This window comes from Oncorhynchus mykiss, chromosome 12, assembly GCF_057628025.1.
Source record: "Oncorhynchus mykiss isolate SJ-2025 chromosome 12, ASM5762802v1, whole genome shotgun sequence".
Taxonomy (NCBI): domain Eukaryota; kingdom Metazoa; phylum Chordata; class Actinopteri; order Salmoniformes; family Salmonidae; genus Oncorhynchus; species Oncorhynchus mykiss.
Genome location: NC_143033.1, coordinates 65035643 through 65060137, shown reverse-complemented (window position 1 = coordinate 65060137; position 24495 = coordinate 65035643). Strand labels below are relative to the sequence as shown.

The 24495-nt window shown below is 43.9% G+C and overlaps 1 protein-coding gene across 1 annotated transcript; it reads right to left on the bottom strand.

Annotated features, from left to right (window-relative positions):
- Window positions 1-8187: 8187 nt before the first annotated feature.
- On the bottom strand, window positions 8188-24342 carry LOC110537909 (uncharacterized). Its single transcript, XM_021624378.3, has 12 exons — window positions 23993-24342; window positions 14729-14840; window positions 14365-14458; window positions 14121-14175; window positions 12796-12936; window positions 12409-12569; window positions 10509-10607; window positions 10219-10364; window positions 9888-10059; window positions 9640-9752; window positions 9439-9523; window positions 8188-9358 (listed from the first exon to the last, which is right to left on the bottom strand). The coding sequence occupies exons 1-12, from the start codon at window positions 24108-24110 to the stop codon at window positions 9302-9304; spliced, it is 1353 nt and encodes a 450-aa protein (XP_021480053.3). The 5' UTR covers window positions 24111-24342; the 3' UTR covers window positions 8188-9301.
- Between the last annotated feature and the right edge of the window lie 153 nt (window positions 24343-24495).

The window sequence follows — 24495 nt, the reverse complement described above, 5'->3', positions numbered from 1 at the left end:
ACAGAAAAGACAGAGGGAGAGAGAGTGACAGAAAAGAGGGAGAGAGAGAGAGAGAGAGAGAGAGAGGAGAGGAGAGGAAAGACATAGTGTTCTATTACATTTATAACAGTAACACAAGCTGAGGGTGTTGTAACAGGTGTCTGTGAGAGAGAGAGAGAGAGACAGAGAGAGAGAGAGACAGAAAGAGAGAGAGAGATAGTCGGTCCAAGGCATAGACAGAGGACACAGATAAAGGCAGATTGTTGTCGACTGACAAGGAGAAAGTAAGACTGATGGCCAATGACAGTCCACTCCTTATAAGTGCACTTCGGATATGTGCAGCCTCTGTTTAGGTGCACTACAGTTTGCCAGTCCCAATTAAATTACTGTACACTGTTCCTAACTGCTCCTGATAACTATAAACTCTGATGTATGTATGCTGGGCTGTACCCAAATGGCACCCTATTCCCTATATAAGGCACTACTTTGACAGGGCCATGCGACTCTAGTCAAACCAGGCATGCGCATGCCCTTACACAACCTCTCTAGCAGACTGCCCTCTGCAGGCCAGTAAACTGAAGGGGAATGAAATATATTCACTGTCTAAATCTAAGCTAACCTGTCTGTGTGAGCGATTTGTTAGTGTCCATTTTGAAACCTGAGGCCGGGTGGATTTTATTTTATTGTGTTTCCATCCCGGAGGTTACATTTACATTGCACGCACATGCCTGATTTAATGTCTCTGGAACAGACACTCCCCTCTCCTCACCACACCACCCTAGTCAGAGATGTAAGGAGAGGGAGGGGGGTAGAGCGAGAGACAGGGCGGGAAGGCGTGAGAGATAGAGACAGAGAGGTACAATGCCTAGAGTAAATGAGAGAGAGAGAAACAAAGAGAGAGATGTGTAAATAAGATGGCTAGAGAGAAATAAAGAATGGCAGAGAGAGAACGAGGGAGTAGAGGTGCTGAAACACCTGAAAAAGACTGACAGAGGGAGATGGGGAAGATTACAAGAATCTACTTATCTTACAGTGCATGTACAAAAGTATGTGGACACCAAATTAAATTAGTGGATTCGGCTATTTCAGCCACACCCATTGCTGAAAGGTGTATAAAATCAAGCACACCAACATGCAATCTCCATAGACAAACATTGGCAGTAGAATGGCCTTAATGAAGAGCTCAGTGACTTTCAACGAAACCCTGTCATAGGAGGACACCTTTCCAACAAGTTAGTTCGTAAAATTTCTGCCCTTACTGGAGCTACCCCGGTCAACTGTAAGTGCTATTATTGTGAAGTTGAAACGTCTAGGAGCAACAACGGCTCAGCCGCGAAGTGGTAGGCCACACAAGCTCACAGAAAAAGACTGCTGAGTGCTGAAGCGCATAGCATATAAAAATAATCTGTCCTCAGTTGCAACACTCACTACTGAGTTCCAAACTGCCTGTGGAAGCAACGTCAGCACAATAACTGTTTATCGGGAGCTTCGTAAAATGGATTTCCATGGCCGAGCAAGCCGAAGATCACCATTTACAATGCCAAGCGTTGGCTGGAATGGTGTAAAGCTCGCCACCATTGGACTTTGGAGCAGTGGAAACTCGTTCTCTGAAATGATGACACTTCACCATCTGGCAGTCCAACGGACGAATCTGGGTTTGGTGGATGCCAGGAGAACGCTATCTACCCCAATGCATAGTTCCAATTGCACAGTTTGGTAAATGAGGAATAATGGTCTGAGGCTATTTTTCATGGTTCGGGGCTAGGCCCCTTAATTCTAGTGAAGGGAAATCTTACCGCTACAGCATACAATGACCTTTTAGACGATTCTGTGATTCCAACTTTGGAACAACAGTTTGGGGAAGGCCCTTTCCTGTTTCAGCATGACAATGCCCCGTGCACAAAGCGAGGTCCATAAAGAAATGGTTTTTCGAGATCGGTGTGGAAGAACTTGACGGGCCTGCACAGAGCCCTGACCTTAACTCCATCAAACACCTTTGGGATAAATTGTAAAACTGATTTCGAGCCAGGCCTAATCGCCCAACATCAGTGCCCGACCTCACGAATGCCTCCATATTAATATATGGATATCCATATTAATGCCCATGATTTTGGAATGAGGTGTTGTGACGAGCAGGTGTCCACATACTTTTGGTCATGTAGTGTACTATAATAAAAACATCTAGAAATACAAACACAGCACACACAAAAGGACAATCGCAACCCTAAATGTTAACACAATGCCTCACAACAATGCACACAGAAAGAGGTCTTCTAGGCCTAGATATTGGCGTAATACTGTATATATCATCAACAGTCAGTCCAAGTCAAAACAAATCTGCTGCTCAAAGAGGCTCGGATAGGTGTTTTTCTCAAAGTCAAACAAATGAACCAAGTGATAATGCCATATAATGACTTCCCCTCTCGTTATAATCTGACATTGGATGCTCGGCTGGTGATACCCCTGCTTCAGCCGCTCTTTTAACACTCCCTATTAAGAGACCGATTTAGGTTAACAAACAATTTGATATGTGAAACCCGACACAGCCTTCGGCCAATCTCTTGTTGGGGGGGTATATAAAGAGATTTGTTTCCAACACTTTGCATAAGGTGCTATTTATAATCGTGCCACGTGTTTTTGTATGTTTGAAGTGTGGCCTGTCGTTTAATTGCTGCGAAGGGAGGGAGGTGCGGGGTAGGGGAGGGGGGGGAGAGAGAGAGAGAGAGAGAGAGAGAGAGAGAGAGAGAGAGAGAGAGAGAGAGAGAGAGAGAGAGAGAGAGAGAGAGAGAGAGAGAGAGAGAGAGAGAGAGAGAGAGAGAGAGAGAGAGAGAGAGAGAGAGAGAGAGAGAGAGAGAGAGAGAGAGAGAGAGAGAGAGAGAGAGAGAGAGAGAGAGAGAGAGAGAGAGAGAGAGAGAGAGAGAGAGAGGGAGAGGTACGCACCTGTCCTGGGGCAAAACTGTGCCCTGTGCAGAATATGGAAATTCACATTTGTTGTTATCCCAAATCAACTAATTCCAAATTGAACCAACACTAGCAGGAGATCTAAGAGGATTGAGTAGGTATAAACAACAATAGAGTTTGGCCTCCCCCTTGTGGCTAAATGTTTGTTTTGGTAAACCTTGAAAGGTTATTATGCCTACACACCCAACATTATTGTATGCTTGGACATGGAATTTTAAGCAATGCATGTCTCTTCACAGAAAATCTAGAATATAACTGCCACAATTCGCTGCAGTGCAGAATTAGTCGACATTGGGTCCAAAAAGTTTCCATCCTCTCTCAAACAGCCCAGGTAGCATGCAGCAAATTGAGTGGACAATTTTAGATGACAGTCCAATTACCTTGTTTTAGTGTGGAAATATTATTATTATTATTTTTTTTGACAGTGAATGGAAAGTCCTGTGGATATCGATATGTTCTTTAGCACCACGTCCTTGTTTAAGCACATGTACCCGACATGGTCCAGTGGGTAAGAACCAAATATATCCAAGATCGTTTCACTTTATGATATAAAGGAACATTTTAAAGATTGGAGGTAGACTGGTAAGTACCCTACATTACCAAAAGTATGTGGACATCTGCTTGTCGAACATTTCATTCCAAAGTCATGGGCATTAGGCTTGCCACGAGATCTTGGAACATTGCTGCGGGGACTTGCTTCCATTCAGCCACAAGAGCATTAGTGAGGTCGGGCACTGATGTTGGGCGATTAGGCCTGGCTCGCAGTTGGCATTCCAATTCATCCCAAAGGTGTTCGTTGGGGTTGAGGTCAGGGCTCTATGCAGGCTGGTCAAGTTCATCCACACCGATCTCGCTTTGTGACTGGGGCATTGCCATGCTGAAACAGGATGGGGCCATATGATTCACATGGCCATTTCTCCCTAAATAATTGGTACAAACAGCTCAATGATGGCTTGCAATGTTTGAATGGGTTTGGAAAACACAATAAAATGTCAAAAAATTAAACATATAAGTATCCTTTAAGACTTTAGTAGAAAAGTGGTGAAATCGCATATCAAATTAGTTTTTTGGTAAATGTTTTCATGGCTAGCTCCAATAGTTTACATGTGAACATTATAAAATAAAGTCAGATGGAACAGAGTAAATAGGCATTTTAATGTCATAGATTTAGCCGGTGGTAACTTGTGGAATAGGCACAGGCTGGAATGAGTTTTTAACCAATCAGCATTCAGGATTTGACCCAGCCATTGTGTAATTCTCATTATAAACTGGGTGGTTCGAGCCCTGAATGCTGATTGGCTGACAGCCGTCGTATATCAGACCATATACCACAGGTATGACAAAAACATTTGTTTTACTGCTCTAATTATGTTGGTAACCAGTTTATAATAGCAATAAGGCACCTCTGGGGTTTGTGGTATAGTATATGCCCAGTATACCACGGCTAAGGGCTGTATGCAGGCACTCCGTGTTGCCTCGTGCTATAAGGACAGCCCTTAGCCGTGGTGTATTGGCCATAGACCACACCTCCTCGGGAAAACAGCATAAACAAATGAAAATGCAGTACTGTTTGACGTGACTGTAAGTTAGCCGTAGCTGGCTAGCTAGCAAGGGATAAGAACGTTGTCAGCCAGTTTTAAATAAATTACAAAATATACTGATTATTGAACATACTTCCTTCCATCTTCTTTTTAAACACTTAAAACTGTCAAATGAGTGTTCCCTAAAGTTTACTAATTACAATGATATAAAATAAGATATTCATTATTTTGTCAATTTCAATAAATCTTTTCCTGTACTGACTTCCCTGTACTGAAAATGGAACCATGGACATGAAGCCATTCCAATAGGACTCTGCCTTTCTGAATGGGATGTGTGGGACACGATACTAAGACTACCATTACTTATTATGCCAGCACTGTTTTGGGACATTTTAATCCACCGATATCACACAATATTCTGATATCATTAGGAGCATGCCGAAACGTGATCCTCTAAATCGAGAGATCAAAATATCAACAAATATCTGTGATTTGGACAGCATTTCGGGCACATTTTTGATCATATTTTCTAAAACTTCTTTAAAAAACATATGTGATCCATTTGATTATATTGTCCACGCTACCTTGAACATTTTAATTTTAAGTCATCATTAGGCTTAATAAGCCACTTACTAATGAAGTTAGTGCCGATTCAAATTACAGAACAAATTTGAGGGGACATTTCCACCACATTTCTGCATAAAGGCATACTTGGGCTTATTGTGTTCTCCACACCACCTCAAACATTATTGGGCTGTAATGTACAAATTATTTATGGAGGTACAGTATGTCCATGTGAATCCCGCCCAATTAAAACCAATGTAGCTGGTTGGTGGTCCTTTTAGAGTATAATAGGTTATTCAATCTGAAATGGCAGTTTACACACTTTGTGTAAAGCCTGAAAGTTCTCATCAATAATGGGTTACCTGTCTCTCTGCTGGACTGGAATGCATTCCTATAGGATTTTACCTAAAGTGACATGTACTGGGCAGGTTTCCTGTCACATTTAAAATTGACACAAAACAGAATATCATATAATATATCATTGCAATCAGTAGACTTCAGGGAACACCCATAACATTTTGCACATAAACTATTGGAACTATCCATAAATACACTAACAAAAAAAACAGTATGTTGGCACGTTTTCAACACTTTTCTACATTAAAAAAGTACAAATACATTTATATGGCATCTTTGGGCCATTTTATTGTGTTTTCCAGACCCACTTAAACCTTTCAATCCATCATTGGGCTGTAAATGCCAACTATTTATGGAGCTATGGCAATGTGAGTCGTGTCCGATATGTCCCCATGCATCTGGTTGGCGGTTGCCCTCAGTGGAGCAACATACTACTGAGATTAACTTGATCAACTAAGTTGATGTCACCTGTTGACCCTCTCTCAATGCCACAAAGCCTTCACTAATTATCAGGACTGTCCTGATAGGCTCATTCAAACCTTAAATTTGAATGAGGTAGCCTAGTGGTTAGTTTGAATGAGGTAGCCTAGTGGTTGGACTAGTAACCCAAAAGGTTGCAAGATCAAATCCCTGAGCTGACAAGGTAAAAATCTGTCGTTCTGAACAAGGCAGTAAACCCACTGTTCCTAGGCCGTTATTGAAAATAAGAATTTGTTAAATTTGTTAAATAAAGGTAAAAAAATAAATAATTTAAATCCTGTCAAGGCATTCCTCAGTTTCTTTCCAGTTGTGTGCGAACAAGTTAAGAGTACGTTTGGGTCCCATTACCATGTATATTTTAGTTCAGTCATAACATTAAGATGTCATTTCCTTGTTTGAGGTATATTGGTTTAATAGATTCATCCTTATCACCATTACCTTTTTATTATTATGCAACCAGCTTATGTCTCTCCTTTGCTACAGAGCCACACACAAATCCAACTTCACCAAGTCCAACCATAAGCCCTTAATAAATATTTTTACTTTGGCACTGTCTCTGTCTGTGTGCTCTCAGAATGGAGCAGAGTACCTCTGGAGTTACTTCTCTTGGGTTTCTTAGCCAATTTGTCAGCGGCCATATTGGAAATGACCACCCAGGGGGGGTAAAGGACAAAATCTGTGATTGTACTATTGCCAAAACTACTTTATTTAGAGATGCCCTAGCTGTGTGAAATTTGGTGGCTCTATTACAAAGTCCAATAAATCTTCACGTAGCTGCTGGACTATGGTCAAAATGATCTCTATGTCCCCTATTGGGTCTTAAGAGTAGTTTATGATCAGAATTATATTTTTCCCATAGGGAAGTGCGGGACTATCATGTTCCTTAACCCATAGAAAGTCCTGGCTCCCGCCCAATTGACTACTTTCAAATGGTGGAAGCGCTCAATGGCAATGTCCATGCCAAAATAGGTTTTATCCATCTAGAGCAGGGCTCTCCTACCTTGTTCCTAGAGCGCTACCATCCTGTAGGTTTTCACTCCAACCCTAATCTAGCGTACCCGATTCTAATAATTAGAAGGTTGATAAACTGAATCAGGTTAGTTACAACTGGGGTTGGATTGAAAACCTACAGGGTTGGAGAGCCCTGAATCAAACTATGATTTGTTCCATCTTCTGTGTCTTCCAAATAACTATTCTGAGTAATCTCGTAGTGTCATAATGTAGAGAAAAAGAAAAGGTGGCGTGGAGAAATGTCTGCCCTGCTAGAGCTGCCCCAGTCAACTGTAAGTGCTGTTATTGTGAAGTGGAAGCTTCCACACAAGCTCACAGAACAGGACCGCAGTGCTGAAGCACGTAGCGTGTAAAGATCGTCTGTCCTCGGTTGCAACACTCACTACCGAGTTCCAAACGGCCTCTAGAAGCAACGTCAGCGCAACAACTGAGAACTGGAATGAGATGATCGATGATCAGGGGTCCACATACTTTTGGCCACATAGTGTATGACTCAATGCGAACTCAACTGAGAATGGTTTCTGAAATTGACACATGACAAAACTGAGCTTACCTGTGATTAGAATTACATTTACGGTCTTATTTGGCCTGCCATTGGCAGACCTAGAGGCATTCATCCCTTGAAATTGCCAGGGCTATATCTGGTCCCAGTCCGCCCCTGGTTTCACCTCATGACAAAATGTAGGCTACATGAAATGTCATAAACATTACCAGTTTGTTTAAGCAGAAGTTAAGACAGATGCATCCCATGTATGTTAATTTCTGATCCCCACAATGTTCTCTTAATCACAGATGCTGAGTGTGAGGTTCCATCCACTTCCACAATCCAGGAGGACCCACCCCCTGCTCAGGAGTGCCCCAAACACCCTCTCATGGTCAGGATGTTCCATTCCCTCACCAAACTCTTCAGAGGAGCTTCAGAAATGCAGTATGCCTGGACTACCCGGTACAGACAAGAGAACTAGGCACCCCTCGGAGCCTGGTTCCCCTCCAGGTTCCCTCATTCTAGGGAATTCTTCCCGGCCACTGTCCTTTCGCTTAGCTTGCTCCTTGGGGTGTAGACCAGTTGATTATTAAATGCCTAAACTATTTTTAACCACAAAGTGGTTTGAAAATGTGACGCTGCCTGCTCAAATCCTATTTGGGGGGGGGACACTACACGCCACATAATAGGTTAACAAACGTGACATCAATTTTCTCACTGCCCGTATGGAAATAATAGAGGTTGTCTTGGCTGATGCCAAACATGGGGTCGATATTCTAAAAATTCATGACACCTGCTGAACTGAAAACATTGGTTTGTACAAACTGTGCGTTTTAATTATATAATTTTGAATGAAACAGTAACAATGTAGGAAAAGTAAAAAAAAAAAAAAGGTGTCATATCATGGTTGTTAACTGCTTGGTCACACATCAGTACAAAGCAGCCGTTGTGCTTATTCACGAGTCTCCCATTACATAGTCTTACAGTTAGTAACAGTTGACATAATCAAGGTCAGAAAATGTGTGGAAGTGCACAATTGCAGGTTTGAACCGTTACATGTGAACAAAAGAAACAGCAAGTAAACAGCCCAGCAAAAGTCATTTGATGCCGATTTGCTTACAGAGACACAGATTGCTGAGTTCACCTTGTACAAAAACACAGGTCCCTTGTAAATGTTATTGGTTTATATTGCATCATAGGTGTTTGTCTGAGCAAACAGGCACAGCTGTGGCTACCAAAAAACAGTGAAACAAATATATATATAAATGCTTTGTTCAATTCATAATGTAGTTAGTGCACAGAATTCTCTCATACAAAAATACCGGTCCCATGATGCCAGTTTGCATGAGGATTTGAAAAGCAACAATCAGGTAACATGGGAGTGAAACACTGGTAAATGAATGAGTACCACAGTTCGGAGTTGGTTTCTAAGAGCTTACTGTATCAGACATTAAAGGTGATCTATGGTTTACAATAACATGAATGAACAGACATTGGACTGGCAACACTTGGACAAGGATACATTTCCCATGTCACCCTGCGTGTGCCCGAGAGACACGTAACTGGTGCATTCAAGACAAGTCGGAAACTCCAACATTTTCAACTTGGAAATTCATCGTAGAAAGAGGCCCAAGTTTTCCAGTTTTCTACCTGGTGGTTAATTTCACTCACCTGATGTCCCAGGTCTGAATCAGTCCCTGATTAGAAGGACAGGATTAACACCAGAAGTGTTTTGGCCTTTGATGGCCAACATTGAACAGCCCCAGAGTTTCCAACTTGTCATAAATGCACCATAAAGGCATGGCCAGGAAGGTAAAGCATGAACAGTTTAAACCCTACATTACATTTGGTCCTCTACAGTAGGAATGTTAAGTGGTACTTCTGTGGTTTCCTCCATTCATCGATCCATCCCTTGCTTTTTCTATCAGTCCATATCTTGATCACCCACACTCTGGCGAAGGTATTCCTCATAGAGCTTCTTCTACAGGAAGGGAGAGATACGCTGTTAGTGGACAAGCGCACACACACACACACACACACACGCACGCTCACACACACTACCTTCTTGGTCTTTACCACCTCCTGCACATAATCCAGCTTTTCCTGTAGCTGCCTCTTCTGTCGGCCAGAGAGAGTGGGCCGAGATCTGCAGAGAGAGAGAGAGAGAGAGAGAGAGAGATGCTTTAGGCATTATTCATTGATAACTGGTGACACTTGAAGTTGAACAAGATCCCGCAGTTTGAGAGTGTGCTCAGCTCTTACCTGAAGGAGAAGCGGGCAAGGATGAGTAGGAGGAAGGAGAGGAAGATGAGTCCACCACAACTGTAGAGCTGGTACTCCACAGACATAGAGTCAAACACTCTCACTACAGGAACCTGTTGGGGACAAAGGGCAAAGAGTCAAACAAACACAAAAACATCCCCCACTCCGTCTCACACACACGACCATGGTCAGATTAACACCCCTCCCCACACCCCTTCACTCTGTCTCTCTCTTACAAATACACTGACCAGGTAGAGAGAGAGGGCCTCGATGCCATCATGCCCCAGGGACATCTCCAGCAGCTCTCTGGAGAGGCTGCCCAGCACCAGGGCTGCCATCAGCATGAAGGGCACACTGAAGCCCAGAAGAGCCAACACACAGCCCTTACAGCGCGCCCGCCGGTTATCTACACTGGTCTGCCTGAGAGACAGAGAGAGACAGAGAGATTGTTGTGTTGGAAAGGAGAGAAGATCAGTGATGTGTGCTCGTGTCATCAACAATATCCTCAGTCACTATTTTTTCAGCAAGTTGAGAATGAGTGTAGTTGTAAAACACACTAAGTATGCAGGCGTGTGTTACCTGTCGTGGCTGAGTGTATCTGCAATGGCCTTAGTGATGAGCTCACAGTCCTTCTCTAGTGAGTTGAGTGTGTTCTGGACCGTCTGGTTGATGGTCTTCTCGATGGTGCGACATGCCTCCTCAATCTGGTTCACACAGCGACTGGGCTGGGGTTGGGACAAGCAGGTGGAAGTGAAGTTCAAAACGCACGTACATAGTATACACACATTTGTTTAGCTAGGATAGTCCCAAGATTGCCCAGGTTGGCACATCCAGTGACTTTCAGGTGCAGTGTACAAAAAGGTGGCTACCTTGTTGGGGTTGGGGACATAGATGGTAGGCATGTCAAAGCCACACTTGTTGAGTCCCGGCCGCTTGCACAGCTCCTGGACTATCTGCATCATCACCCTCTGAAACAGCCATTCACATGACAGGGAGATTAGTTGATGTTATAAACTAAACAGAAATTTCAAGCAGCAACCCCCCCTCTTATACACTACTGCTACGATGTTGTTATCTATGCATAGTCACTTGAATAACTCTACCTACATGTACAAATGACCTCAACTAACCGGTGCCCCCGCACATTGACTCTGTACCATTACCCCCCTGTGTACAGTCTCGCTATTGTTATTTTACTGCTGCACTTTAACTACTTGTTACTTTTATTTCTTATTCTTATCCATAATTTTTTTAACTGCATTGTTGGTTAGGGGCTCGTAAGTAAGTACATGTGACTAATAACATTTGATTGCACAACTCTGCCAGGACCTAAGATCAAGGGAGACAAGTTTTTTAGTACGATCTCTCTTGACACATTGATGAAAATAATCATGGCCTCAACCTTCAAGCTGCATACTGGACCCTATTCCAACTAAACGACTGAAAGAGCTGCTTCCTGTGCTTGGCCCTCCTATGTTGAACATAATAAACGGCTCTCTATCCACCGGATGTGTACCAAACTCACTAAAAGTGGCAGTAATAGAGCCTCTCTTGAAAAAGTCAAATGACCCAGAAAATATATATTTTTTAACTATAGGCCTATATCGAATCTCCCATTCTTCTCAAACAAAATTGAAAAAGCTGTTGCGCAACAACTCACTGCCTTCCTGAAGACAAACAATGTATACGAAACGATTCAGTCTGGTTTTAGACCCCATCATAGCACTGAGACTACACTTGTGAATGTGGTAAATGGCGTCAGACCTTTAAGTCTTTACTGAAGACTCATCTCTTCAGTGGGTCATATGATTGAGTGTAGTCTGTCCCAGGAGTGTGAAGGTGAACGGAAAGGCTCTGGAGCAACGAACCGCCCTTGCTGTCTCTGCCTGGCCGGTTCCCCTCTTTCCACTAGGATTCTCTGCCTCTAACCCCATTACAGGGGCTGAGTCACTGGCTTACTGGTGCTCTTCCATGCCGTCCCTAGGAGGGGTGCATCACTTGAGTGGGTTGAGTCACTGACGTGGTCTTCCTGTCCGGGTTGGCGCCCCCCCCCTTGGGCTGTGCTGTGGCGGAGATCTTCGTGGGCTATACCCGGCCTCGTTTCAGGATGGTAAGTTGGTGGTTGAAGATATCCCTATAGTGGTGTGGGGGCTGTGCTTTGGCTAAGTGGGTGGGGTTATATCCTGCCTGTTTGGCCCTGTCTGGGGGTATAGTCGGACGGGACCACAGTGTCTCCTGACCCCTCCTGTCTCAGCCTCCAGCATTTATGCTGCAGTAGTTTGTGTGTCGTGGGGCTAGGGTCATTCTGTTATATCTGGATTATTTGTCCTGTCTTATCCAGTGTCCTGTGTGAATTTAATCTCTATCTGAGCCCTAGGACCATGCCTCATGACTACCTGGCCTGATGACTCTGTCCAGGTGAATTTCCAGGTGTAATAGACACAAAAGTGGTCGTTGTTAAAGGTGTGTTGTTTGTTTGTTTTGTTTTTTTTCTATCTCTGGTTTTGTACGAAACCTCCAGCAAGGAAGCAGAGAAAACCAGTGTGTCCTCGGAACTGGCACCTTTAGACTGGCGCCAATACTATCAGCAGATGGATAACTGTCCATAACCTTTCCCGTCTGGCCTCCAAGTCTAGTGACCAAAAAACCTTTCACGAACAGAATCATGTGCATTACAGAAATGGAAAAGCATAATGCATTGCGTTAAGCACTTAACTGAACATGAATTGTATTAATCCTAAAATGTCCCACTAGAGTGTGTGTGTGTACCTGTCTGTCCGACTCTCCCCCGGCCTCGTCGGCCTTGCTGAGGTAGAAGCGCAGACGGTCGCCGTGCTTCTCGTTGAGCTTCTCCACGATGTTGAGGGTGCGTTTGCACAGCGCCTGGCCCATGGGGTCAAAGAACACCAGGATGAGGTCACACAGCTCGCCTGGGATGGGACAGAGACGAGTCTGTTATGTTCTGTTCAATTAGCCAGATAGAGAAATGCAGAAACATGAAATACTGTAGCCATCTTTACACACAGATGGTGTGTGTGTGTGTGTGTCATGATGAAACACAGATGAATAAGAAAACATGCTGTAAAGTCAACAGTACCGTCACAGAATTACACACCCTACACCACACACACACAGCGCCATATTGTGGTGACCTACCCAGCCACATGATGGCCTGGTCCACATCGAAGGGGTACTTCATGTCCCCGTCCACCAGGCCAGGAGAGTCCACAAACGTCACCAGGCTGAAGCGCTTTTGCCTCGAAGTGCAGATCTCAGTACTCAGGTACTCAGACACACCTACAGGCAGAGAGAGAAAGACAAATTGAAAGAGTGAGTGTGTGGGAGGGGGAGAGACCTTTACTTGAATGGTATTTTCAAACATTTCACTCAGTGCTGACTAATGTTTAGAATGGGTTGTCAGAAATACAATGGTGATGACAGCATGACTATCACATCATATACAGTGGCCAGAAAAAGTATGTGAACCCTATGGAATTACCTGGACTTATGCATACATTTTGATCAAATAAAATTTGATCTGATCTTCATCTAAGTCACAACAATAGACAAAGACAGTTTGCTTAAACTAATAACACGTTCTCTGGTCTTTATTGAACACACCGTGTAAACATTCACAGTGTAGGGTGGGAAAAGTATGTGAACCCTTGGTTTTAATAACTGGTTGACCCTCCTTTGGCAGCAATAACCTCAACCAAACGTTTTCTGTAATTGCGGATCAGACCTGCACAACGGTCAGGAGGAATTTTGGACCATTCCTCTTGACAAAACTGTTTCAGTTCAGCAATATTCTTGGGATGTCTGGTGTGAACCGCTCACGCGGTCATGCCACAGCGTCTCAATCGGGTTGAGGTCAGGACTCTGATTGGGCCACTCCCGCTGTTTAGCGTTTTACATATTGTAGACTCGTCAACAGAGATCATAGCATCTTCCAGAGATTTCTGTAAGTCTTTAGCTGACACTCTTGGATTCTTCTTCTTAACCTCATTGAGCTCTGTGTGCTGTGCTCTTGCAGTCATCTTTGCAGGACAGCCACTCCTAGGGAGAGGAGCAACAGTGCTGAACTTTCTCCATTTATAGACAATTTGTCTTACTGTGGACTGATGAACATCAAGGCTTTTAGAGATACTTTTGTAACCCTTTCCAGCTTTATGCAAGTCAACAATTCTTAATCTTCCATCTTCTGAGATCTCTTTTGTTCAAGGCATGGTTTACATCAGGCAATGCTGTATTCAATATAGACAAGAAAAATATAATTTGTGTGTTATTAGTTTAAGCAGACTTTTTGTCTGTTGTTGTGACTTCAAATTTTATGACCAATTAATGCAGAAATCCAGATAATTCCAAAGGGCTCACATACTTTTTCTTGCCACTGTATTACAGGGGGGGGGGGGGGGGGGGGGGGGTTCCTGAGTCCTGCTTTTACGCTGACGAATGAGGTTGAATCAACTCTGAAATCTCACCTTTGAGCTCGTGTAGAGGTTTGAAGTGTGGGTAAAGGTGCAGCGTGGCATTTCCCTAAAATACACCAAGAAACCAAGCCAAAGTTTACATTCTGCGAGAAAAACACATCCACCATCCACTGTGTGAGCACTTACTCAGTGAAAAGGTAAAACCCCTCAAAGTACCTCAACGAAAGTGCATGAATTGAGGGGCAAACGGAAGTTGAAGAGGAAATTCACGCCGAACTGTACCAGCTGTACTCACTGTGAGAGACTCTCTCTTGCGGCCACTTGTGACAAAGCTGAAGCCTTGCGTCTCAATGGCCACTCCTGTACGCTGGATGTGTTCCTCCACATACCTGAGACAGAAAGTTACAGCAGACATTTTAACAAGCACTCTTTCTGGTATTCACGTTATACGAGGTGTATGTCCACACACACGACACACATTAACAAATGGACCACGGGACATAATTACAATGACTTTGAAGCAAAGGGAAGCATAGGGGACAGTATAGCATCAGTGTAGGGAAAAGTCCCAGTCTCTGATGGAACACTTTTCAAATTGCATCCTTCTCTCCACTCTTCATGTGGCTGTCAATGGTAACCTTGATCTGAATGAACATTACCAGTTGATGAAGGAGCTCTTGCCGGCAGAGTGGTTGCCCATCAACATGACCGTGATCTTTTTCCTGGGTGCCAGCAGAGTCACGCCAACGGACTGGGCCACTGCTACCAGCCCTAGAATGGAGACATGGAGGGATGTGATCAGGACACTTTGCTAACTTTAGCTTATCTAACATGGGCTAGCTAGCGGTGATATACTTTCGCAAGGCACTGTATTCGGCCCCCTTGAACTTTGCGACCTTTTGCCACATTTCAGGCTTCAAACATAAAGATATAAAACTGTATTTTTTTGTGAAGAATCAACAACAAGTGGGACACAATCATGAAGTGGAACGACATTTATTGGATATTTCAAACTCTTTTAACAAATCAAAAACTGAAATTGGTCGTGCAAAATTATTCATCCCCCTTAAGTTAATACTTTGTAGCGCCACCTTTTGCTGCGATTACAGCTGTAAGTCGCTTGGGGTATGTCTCTATCAGTTTTGCACATCGAGAGACTGACATTTTTTCCCATTCCTCCTTGCAAAACAGCTCGAGCTCAGTGAGGTTGGATGGAGAGCATTTGTGAACAGCAGTTTTCAGTTCTTTCCACAGATTCTCGATTGGATTCAGGTCTGGACTTTGACTTGGCCATTCTAACACCTGGATATGTTTATTTTTGAACCATTCCATTGTAGATTTTGCTTTATGTTTTGGATCATTGTCTTGTTGGAAGACAAATCTCCGTCCCAGTCTCAGGTCTTTTGCAGACTCCATCAGGTTCTTCCAGAATGGTCCTGTATTTGGCTCCATCCATCTTCCCATCAATTTTAACCATCTTCCCTGTCCCTGCTGAAGAAAAGCAGACCCAAACCATGATGCTGCCACCACCATGTTTGACAGTGTGTTCAGGGTGATGAGCTGTGTTGCTTTTACGCCAAACATAACGTTTTGCATTGTTGCCAAAAAGTTCAATTTTGGTTTCATCTGACCAGAGCACCTTCTTCCACATGTTTGGTGTGTCTCCCAGGTGGCTTGTGGCAAACTTTAAACAACACTTTTTATGGATATCTTTAAGAAATGGCTTTCTTCTTGCCACTCTTCCATAAATGCCAGATTTGTGCAATATACGACTGATTGTTGTCCTATGGACAGAGTCTCCCACCTCAGCTGTAGATCTCTGCAGTTCATCCAGAGTGATCATGGGCCTCTTGGCTGCATCTCTGATCAGTCTTCTCCTTGTATGAGCTGAAAGTTTAGAGGGACGGCCAGGTCTTGGTAGATTTGCAGTGGTCTGATACTCCTTCCATTTCAATATTATCGCTTGCACAGTGCTCCTTGGGATGTTTAAAGCTTGGGAAATCTTTTTGTATCCAAATCCGGCTTTAAACTTCTTCACAACAGTATCTCGGACCTGCCTGGTGTGTTCCGTGTTCTTCATGATGCTCTCTGCGCTTTTAACGGACCTCTGAGACTATCACAGTGCAGGTGCATTTATACGGAGACTTGATTACACACAGGTGGATTGTATTTATCATCATTAGTCATTTAGGTCAACATTGGATCATTCAGAGATCCTCACTGAACTTCTGGAGAGAGTTTGCTGCACTGAAAGTAAAGGGGCTGAATAATTTTGCACGCCCAATTTTTCAGTTTTTGATTTGTTAAAAAAGTTTGAAATATCCAATAAATGTCATTCCACTTCATGATTGTGTCCCACTTGTTGTTTATTCTTCACAAAAAAATACAGTTTTATATCTTTATGTTTGAAGCCTGAAATGTGGCAAAAGGTCGCAAAGTTCAAGGGGGCCGAATACTTTCGCAAGGCACTGTAAATAGTAGCTTTAAAAACTTGCTTGTTGACGTGACGAGTTTCGTATAAAGCCGATTGATCAACTGTTAGTTTACTAGTATTAGCCACTAAGCTATAGCTAGCCAACTAATCTAGCTACCACTAACTGCTACCACTAACTATTGCTAACAACTCCTACTGGTAGTTACGTTAAAGCGGCAATCCTTAACTGAAATATTAACAGTGTCCTCCCCGCCACAGTTTCAGTCAAATACAACCACTTCAAATCCATAGACTACGCTATGGATGCAAGGGTTCTGATGGGGTTCGACTGTTGAACTAAGGTCAGGCATTTATACGTTATATTCTTCATGAATCAATGGGTAGCTAAATACCATTCATCTATAAGCAACTAAGGTGTCCCCCCCCCCCAAAAAAAAATGACCAATGGGTAAAATCATTTGTTAATTCTGTATTTAATCCTCTAATATCAAATGTTCCAAACCTAATTTCTTGATCATAATCCGTTCAGAAGTGTAGGGCAGCCGCCAAAGTGACTCCTCTTTTCAAATGTGCACAAGAATGTTCTCTGTGTTGTCTTAGGAATTCAGTATTGTCTGTGTTGGTCTTGCCAACCCCCATTTTCATACCTCTGAGAAGCAAAGGTAACACCATCTAGCTCTGATACACTACATCCACAAAAGAATGTGGACACCTCTTGGCAGTAGAATGACCTTACTGAAGAGCTCAGTGACTTTAAACATGGCATCCTATCCAACAAGTCAGTTAATCAAATTTCTGCCCTGCTAGAACTGCCCCGGTCAACTGTAAGTGCTGTTATTGTGAAGTGGAAACATCTAGGAGCAACAACGGCTCAGCCGCAAAGTGGTAGGCCACAGAAGCGACAGGACGGGCCGCAGAGTGCTGAAGTGCATAGCAAGTCAAAATCGCCTGTCCTCGGTTGCAACACTCACTACAGAGTTCTAAACTGCCTCTGGAAGCAACGTCAGCCCAATAATTGTTAGTCGGGAGCATCATGAAATGGGTTTCCATGGCCGAGCAGCCGTACACAAGCCTAAGATCCCCATACGCAATGCCAAGAGTCGGCTGGAGTGGTGTAAAGCTCACCGTCATTGGAGCAGTGGAAAAGCGTTCTCTGGAGTGATGAATAACGGTTCACCATCTGGCAGTCTGACAGACAAATCTGGGTTTGGCGGATGCCAGGAGAATGCTACCTGCCTGAATGCATAGTACCAACTGTAAAGTTTGGTGGATGAATGGTCTGGGGCTGATTTTCATGGTTCAGGCCCCTTAGTTCCAGTGAAGGAAAATATTCAATCTTGAATAGGAAGGTCAACCGCAAGCCAGGCCTAATCGCCCAACATCAGTGCCTGACCTCACTAATGCTTGTGGCTGAATGGAAGCAAGCCCCCGCAACATTGTTCAATCATCTAGTGGAAAGCCTTCCCAGAAGAGTGTAGGCTGTTATAGTGGCAAAAGGTGGGGACAAACTCCATATTAATGCCCATGATTAAAATAATGCCTTGTAATTTAAGCTTTAGGCCTTGTATGTGAATCCATTCATTTTACAAAGTAATTAAATACACTTGTGTTTAGAATTCTATTCTTCATTGCCCATTACTGTTACTCACGTCTCCATGCATATTCCTATGTATACTATGGGGCCAGATAAAGATAATTTCATGGGATAATTGCTTAGTCTTATTACTTGTCGCACGTGAGGTATATAAACTCAGCAAAAAATAAAACGTCCTCTCACTGTCAACTGCGTTTATTTCAAGAAAACTTAACATGTGTAAATATTTGTATGAACATAAGATTAAACTACAGACATAAACTGAACAAGTTCCACAGACATATAACTAAACAGAAATGGAATAATGTGTCCCTGAACAAAAAGGGGGGGGGGGGGGGGGGGCAAAATAAAAAGTAACAGTCAATGCAGCTGGTGGCCAGACCAGATACTAAGTACTGCAGTGCGTCTCCTCCTCATGGACTGCACCAGATTTGCCAGTTCTTGCTGTGAGAATGTTGCCCAGCAAGAGATCCGGGCTCTTCGCTGGCCATGGCAGAACACTGACATTCCTGTCTTGCAGGAAATCAGCCATACTGCTCATTCTGTGTGTGGTGACATTGTCATGCTGGAGGGTCATATCAGGATGAGCCTGCAGGAAGGGTACCACATGAGGGAGGAGGAGGTCTACCCTGAAATGCTCAGCGTTGAGATTGCCTGCAATGACAATAAGCTCAGTCCGATGATGCTGTGACACACCACCCCAGACCATGATGGACTCTCCACCTCGATCCAGCTCCAGAGTACAGGCCTCAGTGTAACGCTCATTCCTTCGACGATAAACGCAAATCCGACCATCACCCCTGGTGAGACAAAACCGTGACTCGTCAGTGAAGAGCACTTTTTGCCAGTCCTGTCTTGTCCAGTGACGGCGTGTTTGTGCCCATAGGCGACGTTGTTGCCAGTGATGTCTGGTGAGGACCTGCCTTACAACAGGCCTACACAAGCCCTCAGTCCAACCTCTCTCAGCCTATTGCGGACAGCACTGATGGAGGGATTGTGCGTTCCTGGTGTAACTCGAGCAGTTGTTGTTGCCATCCTGTACCTGTCCCAAAGGTGTGATGTTCAGATGTACCGATTCTGTGCAGGTGTTGTTACACGTGGTCTGCCACTGTAAGAATGACCAGCTGTGCATCCTGTCTCCCTGTAGTGCTCCCTTAGGCGTCTCACAGTACAGAGATCGCAATTTATTGCCCTGGCCACATCTGCTGTCCACATGCCTACTTGCAGCATGCCTAAGGCACATTCACACAGATGAGCAGGGACTCTGGCATCTTTCTTTTGGTGTTTTTCCAGTCGTCAGTAGAAAGGCTTCTTTAGTGTCCTACGGTTTCATAACAGTGACCTTAATTACCTACCATCTGTAAGCTGTTAGTGTCTTAACGACGGTTCCACAGGTGCATGTTCATTAATTGTTTATGGTTCATTGAACAAGCATGGGAAACAGTGTTTAAACCCTTTACAATGAAGATCTATGAAGTGACTTGTTTTTTTACGAATTACCTTTGAAAGACAGGGTCCTGTTTATAATATACTGCATATTCAAATATTAAATATTACTGCCCACTACAAACGTTACTGGAGTTCTCTGTAGAATGGCCAGAATTAGCGTGACAAACAATGAAGGTCAGAGGGGGGAATTTTTTTTAAAGTGGCAAAATAAAATAAATTCTGGAAAATTGCATCATGTCAGCTATTCTGTGCCAGAATTAAGGCTGACTACACTCAGTTCTGTCATCATGAGGTGCTTTGAGAGACTAGTCAAGGATCATATCACCTCTACCTTACCAGTCACCCTAGACCCACTCCAATTTGCTTACTGCCCCAATATATCCACAGACGATGCAATCGCCATCACACTTCTCTTTTCCCACCTGGACAAGAGGAATACGTAAGAATGTAAGAATGCTGTTCATTGACAACAGCTCAGCATTCAACACCATAGTACTCTCCAAGCTCATCATTAAGATTGAAGCTCTGGGTCTGAACCCCAGTTGCACAGGGGCAGCCCCAGGTGGTTAAGGTAGGAAACAACACCTCCACTTCGCTGATTCTCAACACTGGGGCCCCACCATGTTGCGTACTCAGCCCCCTCTTGTACTCCCTGTTCACCCATGACTGCGTCGCCACGCACGCCTCCAACTCAATCATCAAGTTTGCAGACGACACAACAGTAGTAGGTTTGATTACCAACAATGACGAGACGGCCTACAGGGAGGAGATGAGGGATCTGGGAGTGTGGTGTCAGGAAAATAACCTCTCACTCAATGTCAACAAAACAAAGGAGATGATCGTGGACTTCAGGAAACAGCAGAGGGAGCACCCCCCTGTCCACATCGACGGGACCACAGTGGAGAAGGTGGAAAGCTTTAAGTTCCTTGGCATACACATCACTGACAAACTAAAATGGTGCACTCACACAGACAGTGTGGTTAAGGCGCAACAGTGCCTCTTCAACTTCTGGAGGCTGAAGAAATTTGGCTTGGCACCTAAAACGTTCACAATCTTTTACAGATGCACAATTGAGAGCATCCTGTCGGACTGTATCATCGCCTGGTACGGCAACTGCACCGCCCGCAAACGCAGGGCTCTCCAGAGGGTGGACGTATAACCGGGGGCAAACTACCTGCCCTCCAGGACACCTACACCACCCGATGTCACAGAAAGGCCAAAAAGATCAAGGACAACAACCACCTGAGCCTGTTCCGCCTGTTCACCCCACTACCATCCAGAAGGCGAGGTCAGTACAGGTGCATCAAAGTTGGGACCAAGAGACTGAAAAACAGCTTCTATCTCAAAGCCATTAAACTGTTAAATAGCCATCACTAACACATTAGAGGCTGCTATATATACACACACACACACACACTAAATGTCTTTATATTTAAGAAAAGTGCGCTTGTATGACTCTCATACGAGTTTGCAAAACGTAGCTCTTCATTTCCCAATCCATTTCCCAATAATTTCCCAATCCAGAACCTTCACAGTGAGGTAGCTTGGAGTTGTTCTGGAGGTCCAACTATCAGTGGAGAGAGCTAGATAGGGTGTCTGTATCAATTTATTTTCAGTTTCTCTCTGTGATGTTTCATAGAGTTTGGGAATTACTTAGCTGTTGAAATGTGTGCGGGAGGGGACATTGTAACGTGGTTCAACTTTTTTCATCAGGTGACGAAATCCCAAGTCACTAACCACCGTATAGGGCTGCACATTTTTGGCTATGAATACTCCCACTGCTTTCGTTACTTCTTTATGTTTTTCTGAATTTGTCACAAATTGTTATTGGAAGGCACCAGCGAGACTGTTGTGTTTTCGCTATCGAGTGGACTCTCCTTGCTCCAGCTCCACCTGCAAGGGATACGGCCGGGTGAGGGCGACGTAAATGACACATGTTAGAAGTGTTTCCACTCGAGTAGCTGACAGTGTCAAAGCAATGCTTGCAGACTGTATTTTGTTTGTTTACGGTCTTCTTACCCTCGTCATCATATTGAACGCTGAATCCAAAATGTTCCCACAGAGCGGATTTGAAAGACGGCAGTGCTTCTTCAAATTTGCTTCTCTTTGTCTCACGAGCGCTCAACATTGTCATGTTGTAGCTGAGAGAATATTTGTTTTAAGTTTCCCATGTCATTGCAAATCGTCCATTGGTTGTTTGGGGGGGGTGCGCTCACTGCGGTTGCCACATTGCTATGGAGTTAAGTTTTTCAGCCTTCATGAGACCCCTAACGGCCTGGTGCCCCAAGCAGTTGCCTGCCGGGCCTGTTCACAAGCTGCACGTCTGGTTCTGTGGATCTGAGTGTACAACGTGCGTGTAGTCTGCAGCACAATAAGCATGTTTTGGAAATTATAGGAAAATGACAGGCATATCGTAATTCCACGGTTCACGTGCGTATTGAACCGTAGGGGGCGTACCGAACCATTTGACAACATACTGTGTACCGTCGCATCCCTTGTATGCATGGATAATAAACAGAGTAGCAGCAGAGTAAAAATTTGGGTGGGAAATAGTCCGGGTAGCCATTTGATTAGCTGTTCAGGAATCTGAGGACCCATGCCAAATCTTTTCAGTCTCCCGAGGGAAAATAGGCGTTGTTGTGCCCACTTCACAACTGTCCTGGTGTGTTTGGACCATGATAGTTTGTTGGTGATGTGGACACCAAGGAACTTGAAGCTCAACCTGCTCCACTACAGCCCCGTTGATGAGAATGGGGGCGTGCTCGATCCTCCTTTTCCTGTAGTCCACAATCATCTCCTTTGGCTTGATCAAGTTGAAGGAAAGGTTATTCTGACACCACACGGCCAGGTCTCTGACCTCTTCCCTATAGGCTGTCTCATCGTTGTCGGTGACCACTGTTGTGTCGTCAGCAAACTTAATGATTGTGTTGGAGTCATGCTTGGCAATGCAGTCATGGGTGAACAGGGAGTACAGGAGGGGGGCCGGTATAGTACGATTCAATCTTAGTCCTGTATTGATGCTTTGCTTGTTTGATGGTTCGACGGGGGGTAAGCGTGATTTCTTACAAACTTCCGGGTTAGAGTCCCGCTCCTTGAAACAGCAGCTCTACCCTTTAGCTCAATGCGAGTGTTGCCTGTAAGCCATGGCTTCTGGTTGGGGTATGTACGTACGTACGGTCACTGTGGGGACGACATCGTTGATGCACTTATTGATGAAATCAGTGAATGATGTGGTGTACTCCTCAATGCCAACTGAAGAATCCCAGAACATATTCCAGTCTGCGCTTGAAATACAGTCTTGTAGCTAAGCATCTTCGTCATCTGACCACTTCCTTATTGAGAGAGTCACTGTTACTTCCTGTTTTTGTTTGTAAGCGGGAGGATAGAGTTATGGTCAGATTTGCCAAATGGAGGGAGAACTTTGTACGTGTCTCTGTGTGTGGAGCAATGGTGGTCTAGAGTTTTTTTTCCCCTCTGGTTGCACATTTAACATGCTGGTAGAAATGAGGTAAAACAGATTTAAGTTTCCCTGCATAAGTCCCCGGCCACTATGAGCACCACGTTTTGGTTCATGTCAAAGCAGAGCTATACAGAGCCCTCCACATAGTAAACCAACTTGAGAGGTGCACAGCGATGTGGTACGGAGCTCAATTTGGCCTCTGGAGGCTATGCAATTACGTCACACCATCCACACCGCTTTTTATCAAGCATAAATAGTCTCTCATCCATAGGATATAGTGTATTTGTCATTTTAGAGAACTATCGCTTTAACAAAATGTGTGATGAACATGAATTAATATATTTGATGTGATATAATTAATCCATTAAACGCATGTACTTTTAACATTCTGTGCCAGATAGAACTTTATGGCTGAACCCAGATTAAAAACAATGAACACAATAACATATTTGGGGGCCAGGGCTAAACCAGGGTTTGGCTTTGGGGAAACCCTGCCCTAAGCCACCGGTTATGTTGCTTATGCCTGGAGCCAGCCCTGCTCAGAACTATGCTTTGTGAAGATGGACCCTTATAGTCCCAACGTCTGATTTGTCTTCCTAAAATGCATTTTATAACAAACATTTCAACAAGGTACAAATCTGTCGTTCTGCCCCTGAGCAAGGCAGTTAGCCCACTGTTCCCCGGGCGCCGAAGACGTGGATGTCGATTAAGGCAGCCCCCGCACCTTTCTGATTCAGATGGGTTGGGTTAAATGGGTGACACATTTCAGTTGAAGGCATTCAGTTGTACAACTATGAATCCCTCTTCCCTTTCAACGTAATGCTAGCTAGCTACTAGCTAACGCGTTAGTCAGAATCAATGAGTCATACCAAATATAGCCAGCTAAACATACAGGCTGAATGACATTCCGACAGCAAATGTCTGCTGAAATCGGTTGATATCTTCATTAAATCTTAATTTGATGAGACATTAGCTAGCTAACTCACCACTGTCGGCATCGATGTACAATTGATGACAGTCTCGTAAAATGCGCTCATCGCAAGACACACTTCCAGACAACGAGTCGGCATTTGCCGCGATTCGGCTCTTGATTTTCCCAGACATTGCAAAACGTTAATCCAAACGTATCAATGAAAATAACAAATGTTGCTTTAAACTATAAAAGTATTAACTAGCTACTCATTAAATTTCAGATTGATCTAAAAAATGACCCTCTTCTTACTCATTCTAAGTTTAAATCACCCCGGTCGGTTGTAAAGGAACGTAGGAGCCACGTAGTCAACTAGAATACGCAAAGCCTTTCGGGTAGTGTAGTTCCTGGTTCTCCTTTTTCTTTGGTATCATGTCGTTTGCACATGCATCTACTGTGCAGTTGTATGTGGTCAGTCATGTTACGTTTTGTAATACAAAATCAAATGAAAAAATTGCACCACCAACTAACCCTACACACATATACCAAAGTATATTTGTTTACATAACACTTGGCTTC

Excerpts from the sequence above, each read along its gene's own strand:
- LOC110537909 (XM_021624378.3), bottom strand. The coding sequence starts at position 24,110 with ATGTCTGGGAAAATCAAGAGCCGAATCGCGGCAAATGCCGACTCGTTG. Across the intron at positions 14,176-14,364 it reads GCAAGAGAGAGTCTCTCACA|GGAAATGCCACGCTGCACCT; the intron begins GTGAGTACAGCT and ends GGTGTATTTTAG. Across the intron at positions 12,937-14,120 it reads ACCTCTACACGAGCTCAAAG|GTGTGTCTGAGTACCTGAGT; the intron begins GTGAGATTTCAG and ends CTCTGCCTGTAG.